The sequence below is a fragment of the Sycon ciliatum genome, chromosome 2, assembly GCF_964019385.1.
Source record: "Sycon ciliatum chromosome 2, ocSycCili1.1, whole genome shotgun sequence".
In the NCBI taxonomy this organism is placed as follows: Eukaryota; Metazoa; Porifera; class Calcarea; order Leucosolenida; family Sycettidae; genus Sycon; species Sycon ciliatum.
This window is the reverse complement of record NC_088644.1, coordinates 11,642,471-11,659,491: the sequence shown is the minus strand read 5'-3', so window position 1 is coordinate 11,659,491 and position 17,021 is coordinate 11,642,471. Positions and strand designations below refer to the sequence as shown.

The 17,021-nt window shown below is 48.0% G+C and overlaps 1 protein-coding gene across 1 annotated transcript; it reads left to right on the top strand.

Annotated features, from left to right (window-relative positions):
* The first annotated feature begins 3,936 nt into the window (after positions 1 to 3,936).
* On the top strand, positions 3,937 to 6,827 carry LOC135808702 (uncharacterized). Its single transcript, XM_065321924.1, has 2 exons — positions 3,937 to 6,230; positions 6,660 to 6,827. The coding sequence occupies exon 1, from the start codon at positions 4,189 to 4,191 to the stop codon at positions 6,025 to 6,027; it is 1,839 nt and encodes a 612-aa protein (XP_065177996.1). The 5' UTR covers positions 3,937 to 4,188; the 3' UTR covers positions 6,028 to 6,230; positions 6,660 to 6,827.
* Positions 6,828 to 17,021: the final 10,194 nt, after the last annotated feature.

Below are 17,021 nucleotides of genomic sequence, written 5' to 3'. Positions count from 1 at the left end.
CTCACTCTCTCTCACTCTCTCTCACTCTCTCTCACTCTCTCTCACTCTCTCTCACTCTCTCTCACTCTCTCTCACTCTCTCTCACTCTCTCTCACTCTCTCTCACTCTCTCTCACTCTCTCTCACTCTCTCTCACTCTCTCTCACTCTCTCTCACTCTCTCTCACTCTCTCTCACTCTCTCTCACTCTCTCTCACTCTCTCTCACTCTCTCTCACTCTCTCTCACTCTCTCTCACTCTCTCTCACTCTCTCTCACTCTCTCTCACTCTCTCTCACTCTCTCTCACTCTCTCTCACTCTCTCTCACTCTCTCTCACTCTCTCTCCTCTCTCTCACTCTCTCTCCCTCTCTCACTCTCTCTCACTCTCTCTCTCTCTCTCACTCTCTCTCACTCTCTCTCACTCTCTCCCTCTCTCTCCCTCTCTCTCCCTCTCTCTCTCTCTCTCTCTCTCTCTCTCTCTCTCTCTCTCTCTCTCTCTCTCTCTCTCTCTCTCTCTCTCTCTCTCTCTCTCTCTCTCTCTCTCGTTGCACGGTACTGAAAGCTAGATCCTTAGCTAGTGTGACTGATGGAAACATACACATGGCATTATTGTTACATGCTGTCAACCAAAAACATGTTTAAACATACACATTTACACGTATGGATTCGGATGGAGAGCCAAGGATAAATTTATAATAAAGAAAAAGGGCCAAGAAACTATAAGTTACGCTATAATGTCCACTAACACCACCAGTTACTAAACAATCAGCTCATGGGATAACATTGCAGGACACTGACCGACGGTACTGACGTTCTACAACTAACTGGCTAACAGCTCTAGCACATGCGCACTCCAACAGCCGTCCAACTAATTACTTGGAAGGTTCTAAGTTATAGAAATAACATGAGGATGTTAGCCAGTTGGTTTTTTCTTTACTATATAATAGCATTACATGTACATGTACATTATAATGACTGTAATGGAGGTATTTTGAAAAATGAATTTGGTGGCTATATATATACGCTGCATGCATTTCGAGATGAGCTCGCTTCCCTCGTTGAGGTATGTGCTTCTATCTGCGATTATGACCCGGAACCCCTCGGCGAGGCAAAGGTTGCACTTCTTGCTGATGTTGTTGTACTTGTAGCCTGATCCGAGATACTCCAGGGCATCGCATAGTCTTCCTGTCTCTCTTTCAACTATTGCTTCACACACAAAGTCCAGTGGAATTCGTCTCTACTCCGAGTTACTCTTGCTCTGTGAAATCATCAGGAGACACTCGTTCAACTAGTTACTTCCAGGCATGCTTGGATAGCTAGCTCAGTGCTGTTCTTGTGCTGCTTGCGGAGACTGAAGGAATACAGTAGTAACAGTCATTGTGTAGTAACAGTCCTGTAGGTGTAGTTGTAGTTGTATACTAGTATATGGATTCTCCACAGGCCTTAGCCTAAATCGAGGGAGTCTCCGTTATTTACAGAGTGTGAAAGAGATGGGTGTACTGCCAAGATAAAGAGTCTTGAAGAAGATAAATGCCATGGACTGCTTGAGCTGACTGGGGATGACCGTCACCAGATCTGTGTCTCCTCCTGGTCCTGGCACCTCTCCCTATCGCACTGCACTGCAGAATCGCTTTGCGGTGGAAAATTAGTCCTCTTGGGGGGGGGGGGGGGGGCGTTCGAATTGTCTTCATCAACTGTTCGAACAGATTTTTCAAAGAGATTAGTTGAAGTCCCAATACTCAATAGAACGGTTTCCATCATTTTAGAGTTTTTCAATGGAATTGTCATGGCAATAATGACGTCAGATCAGATCGACCATCTCGACGTGCATTGTACATGTACTGATGTAGCTATTCCACCTCTCCCATCGGATGAGGTTGTGGAGTTTCGAGGAGTTTCGTTTTTCTGAAGAGCCAAAATAAGGCCACCTCTTCAGAAAAGCGAAACTCCTCGAAAAGTTAAAGAGTGACAATTCGAACGCGCCCTTAGTCTACTTCTCCCGAAAGGCGGGCTAACGCCCCTACATGGCTACTTCCCCTTGTCTAACCCCCAAGACGAAAATTAATGATAGTACATGTAGCCGACTGGCCGAAATTAAAAAAAAAAAAAAAAAAAAAAAGTGTATACATGTAGTGCATAGCGGCAAACATCTCACCAAAAAGTCTGAAACACCGCTTGTTAGCTGCTACTTTTTTGGCATCAAGAATTCAGTCTTCACTTCAGTCTTCAGAGTGACTCTGAGTCCGGCGTTGCCCAGGTATTATGGACTCTTTAGTCTACTAGTAGTAGGGTGTTCGGACGATTTTGAAAGTTGCTCCAATCTCCTCGATTTTAGTCTCATTGGAAAGAGTAGGATAAACTAGCCGGGAAATATATGAGGTTTGTCTAAATCCGACCAGACGTTCAAGAGTTATGATCGTTTGAAGTGCGCTTGTTGGCACTTTTTCTGGAACAGTTTTGATGCAGGCCAGTGGCACAAAACCGGGAAATTCAAAACCAACTAGAACAAGGTGAAAATCAATTTCGTTCAGGGTCTTTCAAATTTCCACAGATGATAGCCAATAGAGAGCTTCCATCACTTGACCAATTTTTTTGGTATTCCAATTAGCCAAATTCAAATTACGCCCATAGCAACCACCATAGCAACGCGTACAAATTAGTCGAAATAGATGCGAAAGATGTAACCCTTCACAGGCTGAAGCTAATTGGAATACGGGTACTACAAAGACACATCACCAGGAGGAGATTACAGTTATCTACCCCATGTAGATGAAGCATCCAAGAAAATAACATACGCACTCAGCCGAGACGGCACCCGCACCCGGGCATGTTGCGCCGCGGGACCGGATGCATGCAGCCAATTAACAGGTATGCTGCACCATTTCAACACGATGTAAGCTTCAGCCAGGCCAAGGCAGCAGCAGTCCTGCTAATCATCAGCTTTAGAAGGACAACTTGCTCCCAGTCATATACGGCGCGTGCAGCACTTCGGGGCAATTGGTGTCGCACGTCACATGTAATTCATTCATACGATTCGCACAACCAACAGACAGTTCATTTATCGGATGATTGTGCAAGCGTAATTTGGATGTAAATTATAAAGTCGACAAATACACTGGTCCTACATTGCCCATGCTATGTGGATGACAATGTACTCAAGACACGGTGCATACGGCATTGCGTAGCTGCACTGCGTTAGCGCGCTGCAATTTTGCAAATCCTCTGACTCTGAGTGTCAATTCTGTGCAGATTTTCAGCTGCATATTGAACGCAGTATTGGCAGGAAATCTGCTCTTGACCAATTTGTCTGCACAATGGCTTTCTCCACTCTCCAGATACAGCGACCAGAGGTTTATCTGATGTGGTAGCTCAGCGAAACTACAAATAAACAGCACTACAGCCAAGTCCATCAACTCCATGTACATGTACATGTACTCCATACATTTGGTATCCTGGCGCAAATCGATCGCTCATAGAACAAGAAGACAGCATCGTACAGCCTCCAAATTTCACACACTGCGTAGTTTTTCGACGCTGAAGACGATGGAATAGTCGCCGGCGTTGCGACCGGCCCAGAACAGGTCGAAATCGATACCCTGAAGTTGCGCAGGGCGTAACATTGCTAAAATTCGTCGTGTGGAAACGGGACTTACGGTCTCAACAGCAGAGACATCTCCTCTTTCCAACAAAGAAACAAACTCGTCCTGAGCTGCTAAAATTTTACCTTGCCAAGGCAAGAAGCACAGTGATGTACGATTGTGCCACGGACCCCGTACAAAACTGTTTCCACTCAAAATGCGCCTGGGTTCGAGGCACCGAACACCCTACTAGTAGTACTTAGTAGTCTACAGATCGATCACCATGATCACGCGATCTTGGATTGGTTTGACGCTAGTCAGTCAGTAGACCTCTACGGCAGTAGCAGAAGATTTAGCCTGAAACAATGTTCTGCACTGCAGTGCTAGACTACAATTGTAGTAGTATCTCCCTTGTCGAAGTTTGCACGTCCGCTTGGTCTCACTTCTTTTTAGGTGATCATGCAGTACCCAGCCAGGTAATTCCACAGACAAGTATTTAGGAAGGGTCACTACTACCTGAAATAGAATTATTTTACCACACCACGTAGATCTACACCGGTTACGGAGCTGGTTGAGATTGTCGACCTACGAACGTGTGAGAGTGACTGTCGTCCGCTCGTGACACGGTGGAAATGTTGGGCCGCAGCACTGCGTGGCTGTGCTTCCTCTTGGCTTCTTGTGGGTGTGCGTCCGCGTCCGGAGTGGCGGATGGTGGTGAGGAGCGTGCAGTCTTCCAACGGGACAAGCGGAGCAGCAGCGTGGTGTCCGGGATCATGCAAGAGGGAGTCGGCAACCTGTCATGCCCCTACGCAAGGACCGTTCATTTGAAGTATGAATGGACCGACATTCAGCCTGAATATGCTGCTTACAATTTTACCCAATTCCTGGTCGACATAAAGGCGGCAGTTGCTGCGGGAAAACTGGTGTACTACACTATCGAAACAGGCGCAGCAGCTCCACAATGGCTCTACAACAATGGAGTGCCCAGAGTTGTCGTCAACTTCACCGCAAACGACTTGCGAGATTTCCCCTACTATCTCAGCACCAATTACACGCACTTCTTCATGAACATGACGTCGACGGTGAGGCTGTTCATTGCGTCACTGCCGAGTGATCTGGGTGCTGCTCTCACTGGTGTCGATGTTGTGTTGGGGTCCACTGGTGATGTAGCACCATGGCACGGTCCTGCCCAGAATCCCAAGTACGAGATACCAAGAGATGTGTGGCTGAGTTACTGGCATAATTACACCATCCGAGTGGTGCAGGAGTATCGTTCCATTGCCTTGAAGAATGACCTGTTTGCACTCAACGTACACGGTCTGGAAGACATCCCCGGCTTGACGGAGCAATTGGCTGATATTGTGGGCTACGAGCACCTTGGAAATGCAGCACATGAAGTATGCAAGCAGTACCAGGAGACCGGAGAACGCTTGAGCCTGATGTGGAACGACACAATGTATCACTTGATGCATACGCCGCACACTGGTGGCCAGTATATTCGGGCTGTGTGCTTTCAGGATAGACACTTAATGGAGGGCAACATGAACCCGGTTGCCACCGCGTGGGCAGCCATTACCTGGTCTTTGACTTGGAACCTGGATAGCATGCGTGCCATGGAGTGGGAGCTGGATGCCTACCCAACGCAGATCTGGCCGATGCTGAAGTTTTTCAACAAGTATGCCGGCGTGCGCCATGCCAACGAGTCCCCGGGTGCTTGGGCGTATCTGCACGATGGTCTGAATGCTGCCGACACGGTCCGATTCCCGGAGCAGACGTTTGGCAAGGCCAGACTAAGCAACGCGGATAGGATGAAAGCCATTGCAGAGGCGTTCAGCTGGGCAGGAGCGCGACAGGATGACCCACATCACGCCACACAGGGAACCCAGTCAGGACGACAGCGCACTGCTTGGAACGATGTTGGCTGGGAAATCCTTCCCACGAACTACAACATGTACCTCACCCAACTGGATCCAGTGGAGACAACGGACGGGAGGTGGAGGGTGGGAAATGCCAACAGCACCGAAGGAAGCAACTTCTGGGGACGCTTTGCCCGCTCATTCAACCACTCGTTTGGCAAGAATGTGATGCTATTCCAACTGGATCGCAACCTGTCCACAGCGCTTACATCTGGATCGGTCTATCTGCGCATAGTGTACTTGGATGATAATGCAGGACAGTTCAGCATATACTACAGCCAAGACGCACCGGCGGCAATGCCAGTATCAGCCGCAGCAGCTCACAATAGCTCTGATGATGCGGGCCTAGCTGGCTGTGCCAAGCTTGCCACGGTGAGGAAAGCTGCTAGTAACACCTGGCTTACTGCAGCTTATAACGTTAGTAAGTTGAGCTTTTCTGCTGCCTGCCAGCGGAGCAGCAACATTGTCATTTCGAATGATGATGTCACTGATGATGTCATTGCTTTCATTGAATTGTCTCTGAAACCATATGATGACGATCTCACATACATGTAGCCTTGACTCGATATGACGGTGGGCAAAGCTTCATCACAAGTAAGGCAGAACGAGGTACCAGGGTCACATGAACACCTTGAAGACTTCTCCCTCGACTCCCAGGATCACTTATATAAGTTTGATACATGTATAGAGTTTGTGGTACCGGGTGATGTCCAACCCTGCCCAACTCAGTGATGTAGGGCTTACTGTGCGTGGTCCAGGTCTAGGGTCCAGCGGATAATGCCAGCATTATATTCAGCATTATACGACTATCCGAGCATCAGAAAAGAACAAAACGAGCATTATGTGAGGTTTGAGCGGCATAACGAGTTTCATAGTGGATAATATCGGGAAATCCCAGGTCAAAGTTGGAATGGAGAGCAATCAATGGAGAAGTGATCATGTCTTGTAGTGCTAAGAAGTGGTGGAGCTCGTGAGAGATAAGGTGGCAACTTCAGATGCAGATCGACGATATGCATAATTTCCTGGAAATTTGACAACGTGCAGACTTTCTTCCATTTTTGTCCCAAACCAAGAGCATTATATCCCTTGCTGAAGCATTATAATCAGCATTATAAGGCAGTTTTTGGAGCATTATGGTTAGCATTATACGAACATTTTCGGAGCATTATCCGCTGGATCCTATCCAGGTCCATGGCCATGGTTAGAGGATGGAGTATACCTAGCACTACCGGCATCCATTACTATTAAAATTATTACTAAGCTATCACTACAGACTGTGCATATCATACAGTGAGTAATGACTCCCATTGATAATGGCTATACCTGCATGTACATGTATGCAGTCAAATACTCCTGCATACGTATGTAATCAAGCACGCTCAGGAGGTCATGATGGCTGAATCTTGCCCGAGCCTGCAGCCCAAGGGCCGTAGGCCCGAGGGCTGCAGGCAAGGGCAAGATTCAGCCATCATGACAGACAGAGCGTGCTTGATTTGATTTCTTACAGCGCGAAGCAACATATTAGGGAAGGTCAAAGATCGAAGATCGAAAAATTATTCTCGAAATGACGTCAAACGGTCCTAACATACCCGAAGTGACGTCAAACGGTCCTGAAACTCCCGAAATGACGTCAAACGGTCCTGATGGCCTGATTATGCCCGCGGCGGGAAGACCGTCTATTGGCCATGGCCCCGGCAACGATCACGTGTCATGTAAGAAATGTATGTCATGCCCTAGGGCTATAATAATTATATTGACTGCTTCTAATTTTGTTTGACTCCTTTGGTTAGTAATTGAACACATGCTTTGGTTTGTCGTGATAAATCGAATGTTGACTTCGTACTACAACTCGTACTTGTAGGTCAAGACAGGAAATTTTTTTAATTAACCCCGTAAAAGATCTCGGCTTCACCTCGGTCTTTAGGCGTACTTGACATTATTTCCTCGTACAGTGTACTAACTTTCTTTATAGTATAATACTGTATTAGAATAGGCGATGAGGAGGCAATAACTTGATAATAGCGATGAATGGTATTAGTGAGGCGGACATTGTGAAAAAACTAAGAGAATAATGGTGAACACGACGTACGTTTCGTCGTATGGTTCGTGTCGGCTCATCAGGTGTGCAATTTGAAACTCGGATGTTTTCGCAAAGCTTCCCCCTTCTTTACTTATCTTTGATTTTAAGACCCACCCAAGTTGGGTGGTGTGCTGCTTAGCTGCTTCGAATTGTAGTTAGACCGCTTTGTCAAGTATCCTACTGGTCTCGTCATCGTCCAGTAACAATCGACATTCTTTGTTCCGTTGGGACTGTAGCTTGTGCTCGTTTTCATTGCGCTTGCCTTCCCCTCTTTGGTCTTTCCATAACCTTGAACCTTCCAAGTTGGAAGGCTGTCGGTTAGCGCTACGGAGATGTGTTGAAGCTAGGTGTCAGGACGTCGAATGTCTCAGTACTCTGTCAGTTTTGTAGTCTTTGCACTTTCTGACTGTATAATAAGTATCTGGTTACCTGAGTGGTGGAGAGTTACTCTTAACTCGTATCCATATGTCCTTTTCCTCGCTACAGAATATGGTGAACCTTTAAAATACAAAAATGTCCTTATCGATTTTCATGAGACACTCATCAGGGAAAGCGGTCTCAACAACAAAACCTAGGAAGGGAAACAAACGTAAAGATATACATGAGCGTCTAAAGGATAGTGTCATGGAATTATAAAGCTGAGGTGTGAAAAAAGAGTAAAATATGAAATGGAAAGATCTGAGAATGTGTCAAGGGTGTGACCTAATACCAAGGGTGGGTGAAATGAAAAACTAGAAGCAAGGGAATGTAAGAGATGCCTGAAATGAATGTGATAGAGTGAGCATGTGGGGTGTAGGTGTACAACCATGTAGGTGTATATGTATGTATGAATGGATGTGTATGCAAATGCTAGGTGAAAAGTCTAAGTTTTGTGACATCCTTTTGACTGCATAGATCTGGGTTGTACTTGCGGATAGCTTCTAATACTTTTTTTAAATTCACAAAACCCACAAGCATGGCACAAAACAGTGAAGCACGAATCCTAATACATGTACATCGAACGGCATTGACTATTGGACAACAGGTGTTTCTATACTGCTGACTGTTTCCTTTCGCTCTCACCTTCAGTCTGCTCCTCCTCGTCCTCAGTGGCTGTCCATGTCATTTTCTCCAGCACTGCTCTCACCCTCCTCATCCGTGGTTTCTTCAGTATCACCTTCTGCCCTCAACGTCATTGATTTGTCTCTGCTTGCTTCAACTTCAAGTCCAACTCCGGTGGTGGATGTCGTCGCACGAGTCATGCTTCGCGTTACTGGTCTCCGAACCTGTGCTTGGCCATCGTCTGCGGAATTCTGACATAACTGTGCATGTTCCGACTGTATTGGATTGTTCGCCACTGCTGGGATGTTTGTGCGACAGGTACCTGTTCACAAGAAATACAACTTTACAAGTGCTGTCCACATCATGCGATTTTTTCTCTCGAAATTGGAGTGAAAAATGCAAAGAAGTAGTGTAAAATAGAAGAAAACACATGGGAACGAGTTATGGAGCAACTATCCACAACTATAATTGTAACAAGATAATAAGCAGTCAGAAAGTGCGATAACAGAGTACAAAACTGACAGGCTACTGAGACACTCAACGACCTGAGACCTAGCTCTAACAGTCATATCTCCAGTGCGGTCCTACCTAACCGCGAACCTTCCCAGCCAGTTGGAAGGCTGTTGCCAAAAGAGTGGGTTTGCGCGTAAGAGATGTGTTGGAGCTAGGTGGCAGGTCGTTGAATGTCTCAGTGGCCTGTCAGTTTTGGGCTCTGTTATCGCACATTCTGACTGCTTATGATCTTGTTACAGTCGTGGATGCCGGTGTTCATCGCTATACTTGTTATCACTCTCTTACAGTATTGACTCACACTGATTGTTGCCATACCTAAGGAGTCAAATACTACAAATACAATGACAATGTCAAGACGTATAAGCATTCAATATAGCCTGACCCTTTTTCAGGGATTGAACACGTGCTTTGGTTTCTCATGATACATCTAATTTTCACTTCTGTGGTTCATAGTTCATACTAGGAAGAAACTTCGTAAAAGACCCCAGCTTCACCTGTACTGTACCTCGGGCTGTTACTCGTCTTTTATTTCCTATAATTATTGACCTCGTCTACTCAATGAGTCAGTCAATATTAGATACAAATAGATGCAATATTAGATACAATGTACGCTGTGCTCTCGCTGCACACATAATATTAGTCTGTATAGTGTAGCTTACTGCTGACACTGTGTACTGGTACATTGTACATGTACAGTCAGTGGCATGGCTGTTAGTTTAGCTTTGCGTGCGATCATTGCGTTCCGCCCGCTGCCCGCTGCTAGTGCAGTGCGTAGCGCTCGCGGTCACAGCACTGCACATTTCAGGCATCCCGACTTGGCCCTGGATAAACGCCGCATTCCGTCACTTCCTAGATTGCGGTTCTCCCTGAGTAGACTGCCGCACCATCTTCCGCGTGCGAAAGGGCGCAGCGTGCAGTTGTGAAATTCACATGGATTTGGGTTCTGAACGACAAGCGTACAGCCTAGGTAAATGTCGAAGCTCTGGTTTCACCAGAACTGCAGAAGCAATATCCAGCACTGTGTTTCTTGTCTTTTTCTTCCTTAGCCGAACCCTCTGCTCCCTCAGTATCATGTCTCTCCTCAAGTGAGGATACTCGTAGTCCTACAGAGGCTAATGATTACGTAGGCGGACGTGGAATAGAAGTAGGCCTGGGGTGTTGGACGTGCCTAGCGTCTAGTCTTGGTTGCAGAGCACGTTTTCCTTCGCCTTCCCAGTGCATGCTGTGCTGCATCAGGCCCGGGCAGTTGGCGGTACATGGGGACTATGCCCAAGCAAACACAGCGGGCGTGTGAGCCGGTGATCTCTAGATGCTGAACTGCCTTGCAAGCTAAGTAACATGGCCGCCCCAGCAGCCTCTCCCGCAGTAGCAAACGGCGACGATGAGGAGGACGTGCACGAGGTTGTACGGGCCACCAGCGGTATCAACTGGAAGCAGGTCCTGCCAATAACAGCCATCCCGTTCGCGCGGTACATGACCAACAGTATGCTGACTATTATGGAGCCGTTCATGACACAGTATCTGCTGCACATACACGTACACGAAATCGGTTTCTACTCCAGCCTGATGATCATGATGGGATTTCTGGGCACTATGATCGGCAATGCTGGGCTGGCTTTGGCCGCAGAGAGATTTGGCCGGCGGAAAGTGCTGCTGGCCAGCCTGCTGAGCGCATCGCTGTTCTGCTTTCTGTTTGGCGTGGCGCAGGCGTTCTGGTGGGCCCTCCTAGCCCGCTTTGGATGGGGTTTGAGTTACGGCAACCAAGCCATCGTCAGTACATTGCTCTGCGAGAGCTCGCGGCGACACAACCGGCCGAGGCTGTTCTCGCTCCGCGGCGTGTGGAGCTCACTGGGCCGTATAATCGGTCCAGTGGTCGCCGGCTTCCTATCTCAACCGGCCAATAAGTACCGGGCGTTGAACGTTGCGTTCTTCCGGCACGTGCCGTTCCTTCTGCCCTGTCTGGTCATAATCTCAATCTACATGACACTGTTCGTATTCTTGCTACTCTGTGTCAAGGAGACACTCATAACACCAAGTGCAGCAAAAACAAGCACTGCTCGCGTTCCAAGCAGCGGTGCTGGTGGCAGTGGCGATGAAGAAGTGAAACTGCTCGGTATCGACCGACGGGACTATCTGGCCCAGAGCTTGGCAGCCGGCAGGACAATACCTGAGCTGCCATGGTACCAGCGACTGTGTGCACGGCTGTGTGTATGCCCGTATGGCGATGAAATACCATTAGTCCTCAAGACCAAGTACTCGGCACTGGATATGAACCCCAGTAGACGACTGACGTTTTGCGATTGTTGCCGAGCCACTTGCAGCAGGCTGGGGAAGAAGTTACGCAGCGGATTCGACTACTATGCCGAGGCATACCGCAATGACCCGGCCAACGTCACTGTTCTATACACCATCTTGCTGTGGGGACTTGCAACACAGTCCAGTACGGCTGTGGTGACCCTCATCCTGCTACAGCGGCCTTCAAGAGGTGGTTTCTGCATGGATAGCGCCCATCTCGGTCTGATAGTGACCACCGGCAGTGCTGCGTCACTGCTTGTCCAATTGCTCGTCTATCCGGCGCTGTCGCGCAAGGCCGGCCTGCGCCGCACATTCTACTGCAGCGCGTTTCTACTTGGTGTCAGCCTCATTATACTGCCGTGGCTGTCGACTTGGTACATGCCGCTGTACGAGTCAAACAGCGAAGGCAAACACAATGTTTCTTTACCGGTGGTGCGTGTACGGGCTGATGATCAGTCTCTGCCGGTAGGGCTTGGCCATGACGAGCTAGTTGAGCGTGAGGTAAGCGACAGGTTCCAAGATTTGGCCGCAAGACGATCACCGAGTGCAATACAAACACACTGGCATCAGCACTCAGCGAAGAAACAGAGCAAAGATCGCGTCGTTGTTTACTACAAAGATGACAACATAGATCCTGAGGAGGCTGAGTTCGACCTGGTTCTGACGCGGCATGCTCGCAAGCACGACTGGCGGTGCCCCGTGCGTGCCAAGAGGGCAGCCAGCAAGCACGGCGGCAACCCGCGCTGGTCCTTCAAGATCACCAGTATAGCATTCATGACGGTTGCGGTGTGGGTACTGCTGGTAATGCACATTGCCTTCATGTACATCTTTCGCAGTCTGGCCGGTACCACCAGCACTATCCTAGTCAACAATGCGTCAAGCAATAAATACAGAGTAAGGCTCAATGCCGTAGCGGAAGTTGGCATTTCTGTTTCAACGTTCTTTGGCCCGTCGCTCGCCAGCGTTCTATTTGCGTGGGGCACAACGAACCAGATGACGTTCCCTCTCAACTACCACCTGGTGTTTTGGATTATTGGCTACATCCTCTTTACGACATCATTTGTAGCCTACAAGCTGCCCAGGGGGGTGGAAATTCAAGTGGACAATCCGACAACTTGACCTGTACAGTCATGTACAGCTATAATCAGGGAGGGGGGGGGGTGTAATACCTGCTCTTTGCACCCTGGTCATATCATCTGGTTGACTCAAGTTTCTCGAGAATGAAATTCCTCATGTGCTTGCTTTTGCTGCTAATGAATTACGGTCATCGGAAAAACCCATGCGGCTTGTACTTTCAGAACATGTCCCACAGTGCAACTCCCTGCTGGCATGTATATACATGTACATGTAATCGTATTTTCTGAGCTGCCAAATGTGTTATTTTTGCCTTTCCCTAAGGCGCGTCACCTCCTTGGCTGCCCGTGAGTTTCAGCGGTTACCGGTTACCGTATTGCTTTTCTGTTGGCCGCCGCCGATGACTAAAATATCTATGTGAATGCGGCTGGCTGCATAACTGGCGGTGCCGATTGTATATTTATAATTTTAGTGGTTGCTGGCATGCATTTCAACACTGACATGCTATCAAGCTCGTGTTCAGTCACGTTCTAGCTGGTGCTATACTAGTAGTGTGGGGAATACTATAATTATAATTATGATGCTGAGTTGCATCAGTATCGTCTCATCCAATCACTGTCTCGGAATGTCCTACAAAAAATTGAAAAAAAGGAGTGGCAAGTACTCTAATTTCAGAAATTTTCGGTGCTCAATATTTTCGGTATGAGGGCAAAAGGCCAGGTTAGGCGAACAGAAATTTTCGGTACAGAGAAGCAATTCCCTATTGGATTATGTGTGTTAGTGTTTGTTCGGTGTATTGAAATTTTAGGTATGAAACAGACGCACCGAAAGTACCGAAAATAAAAGTACACCGAAAATTTGTGAAATTACAGTACCCGTACTAGTGTAACTACTTATTGGCAAGTCTTGCCAACAAGTAGATCTACTGTATACATGTATGTAGCAGGCCAATATTGACTACAAGTCATGTACATTGTACTGTTCAAAAAATACAGTCATGTTATGTTGTACATGTATGCAATATAATAATGGGGGATATTATCAAGAGTACATAACCCCCCAGAGTGTGCAACGCCGATCCAGCTCTGTGTAGGGTCTTGGTCGAGCGGAATCGGATCTTCTGATGTCATGCGTACACTTCACACCAGCGCAAGGCCGGTCTCGAGGCAGGGCACCATTGTTTTTGATCCAAGACTCTTAGAGTACCCGCGACTCCCCGGGTTCCCCTCAGATGTGTACGGTATTATGACGCAAAGATCCGATTCCGCTCGACCAAGACCCTATGCAGAGCTGGATCAGGCGTTGCACACTCTGGGGGGTTATGTAGGGGGGTTATGTACTCTTGATATTATAATACCCAGTGACCGTTTTGGTATCAAGGAAATCAGAAGGCGGGTACGGGCGGGTGACAGTATGTCCAGCATGACTAGCACTAGTGCACTCCGACTCTCGTGTGGTTGCAGAAGACCCCCCCAGTTTTACAGTGTATTTTTGTATTTTGCACCGCGCCGTAGATCTACGTGCGTAGCAAAGCATGCCGTTGCCGTGGCCGTGGAACAGTGATCAGATTAGTGAATCATGAAGGCAAGTAAACTGTAATGTCTTTTGTATTTTCACTTTGATGATAATAAAAATTGTAAAGTCGTGCCGCACCCCATTTACCATTCTTGAGTTTAGTCCTGGTTGAGATATCACCCCGTTACGTGGCAATAGAAGAACACTTCTTTAGACCTAAACCGAGCTCTCAGTACGGGTAATTATATCGACGTTCAGTAATGGTAAACAAGACGATTCTTTTCTAAGAATGGTGTCCAGAACGCTATAGTTGCATGCATTGTGCGGTAACTAGTGCCTATAGCAGCTAATGCAGAGACACATAGGCAAGTGGACTGCTGCTCTGAAGGCCTCGGCTTCGAGCTGGAGGCTTTTGGTGAGATCGTTAGCTGCCGGCCTGAGAGAACTACGTGAAACGTCCAATTGGCGCGCTACTATCGGCTGCTTACTGTCAAGTTACAATCCCAGGCTGTGTCTGAAGTGTCTTCGCTCACCAATCTACTTGCCACTAGCCATAGCAGCGTTTGTGATTTATAGCTTAGTGTACGCAAACGGTCAGCCTAAGGACGTGGACGTGGTGCCCCAGCCTCCACTGTGGATTGACCCGGAGATAACGTGTCCTGATGGATACGCGGACGCATGGAGAGGCTTCAGTGCCGTCAATCACCAATCTCTGAGCAAGAGTCCTGCCGCGGCCGTAAGTGCATGTGTTAAGCAGCACACCGCCGGGCGTCACCAGCTGAGAGCGGTGGCAGCAGCGTGGCGGAATGGATTGGACGATGGAGACGCAGAGCACTGGCGTGCACAGCACACGATCAGTTGCTGTCGACTCTGGGGCTGTGTGTATCCAAGCAGCAGCAGCATTGACATACAGCAATCTCTCCGGGAGCCAAACAACCGTGCTGTGAATGGCTGCAAGCGTGTGTTACTGATTATCATCTTCAACTTTCCCTATTTCGACAATATCCCTCTGATCAAGCAGCTCTACGGAAAAGCCTTCTCCAAACTCGTGTTTTATGCCGACGTCGGCGATAGCGCAATGGGAGTGCATCAGTCCAATGTCCAGGAGGGGTTCTATCAACACCGTACCATTGCGCAGGCAATGCATGAATATCCAGGCTATGATGGGTACATGTGGATAGCAGATGACGTTATGCTGAATTACCATGCAGTGCTGTCTGTCCTTGACGCCTCCATGGTGTGGCGAGGGGGCACGGACTTTGTGCCATATTACCTCAACTCCACAACTGCTGCGGTCCCGTCCTGGCATTGGACCCAGCGTTTCGGTCGACTTGCTGCGTACAATGCGTACCACTGTCTCCCACCGAAGTACCTGCGCCGAATGAAGAATGCCCTGGGCTGTGTGAACTGTTTTGTCAAGGGTGTTTCTGATGTTGGATATGTGCCGGCAAGGTTCGTGCCGGACTTCAAGTTCCTGGCGTACATGTTCCGTGAGGTCTTCTTTGAGTTTGCCATTCCCAGCTTACTGCAGCTGGCATCGCCGGAGTCGAACGTCATCGATGGCGAGAAGGGTCACTACAGCTGGGGCAACACCAGTGAACGCTATCGACAGGCGCGTGCAGTGTGGAACCCAACCATGCACTTCATCCACCCAATGAAGCTCAGTATCCCCGAGCAGCGCCAGGACGTGCTGGACTGGCTTGAGCAGGCAGGCGTCTACTACGAGAACATCGGCGTCAAGCCAATGGACAACTTCTGCCGGTGAGTGACCTTGCTCAACACTAGCCGCTGCTGAGCTTTCAGTTACATCCAGTGGCTTGCTGCGGTGCACTCAGTGTCACAGATCCCGGCGATCGGTTGTTTCAGTGCAGCGTATACACACTCGTCTTGGGCGCTGGCTGCCTAGCTCTTAAATATTATTTTGTCGCTCCCTTTTCGTGAAGACTCTTTTCCAATTTTAGTGTTACACGTTGTTTGCTGCTACGTGCTACCTTCCATAGTGGCTAAACTGCCAACATGGCCGAGCAGTACAATGCTGTATGCAAAGTAGGGTTTGCCGAACTAAGTTTCCAGACTATTTTCAGAAATGCGTTCAGTTTTATCTCAATCATTTATTCGGAAATTAGGAAATTTATACATATCCAAGTTTGACTCTGTGCATAGCACCGCTCATTCAGTGTTTTAGCGGAGGTTTCATTTTGCTCTGCCGTACAGTAACACGGTTCTCTCGGATCGTGACTTCGAAGTACTTGATGATACATGTACAGTGCACCCTCCTTCACTGAAAAGCTGTAAGCCTGTCTCTCGAATTTGTGATTGGATACTGTGTTTCTCAGGGTGTCTGGTATGAGTTGCATCTCATTTTGAAAGCGATATCGGGGCCATAAGGAACCAGCTGAAGCGGCTTCTGAAGCTGAGCAGGCATGAGCGCGATCTTTTTTAAATCCGACACGTCCGGGCCATTGGCAGCCAGAAGCACATGCACTGCACAGCATGCCGGACTTGGGGCTGCATGATACCAAATGCTTGGGCATCGTCATCTTCATCCCGGCAGATTTCTTGTATCTCAGAAAAAAGTGCAGTTGTCCGGTACGATTTCAGCGCCGTGCAATGACTTTTACGACCTCACGTGTGGCAAGGAAGAATTGCACTGGTCACCTGGTAACACAATGCGGTGTGCAGTGACTGTGTACATACCGGTGATTTGTTTTCACTATCAACGTGGAATATATAACTAAATGCAGCGCGCAAACCTGGGCTTCGCCTGGGTTTGTGTTCAGTTTGTAGTTTTTATTCTATGCATACATGTCAATAGAAGCTGCTTTCCGTATGTGCAGTTACATTGAGCCATGGTGTTTTATTTTATTTTGTGAATCCTCCCCGGAAGCAAATGCTGGTTTTATGCATTCGTGTAATTACTCAGCGTTTAATATTTGCAATAATAATAAATAATAGTCACTGAATAATACATGATAGTCAGGAAGGTGAGGAGGGTGCCGGAGTTGATTTGAACTGTAATCATATTGCCGGT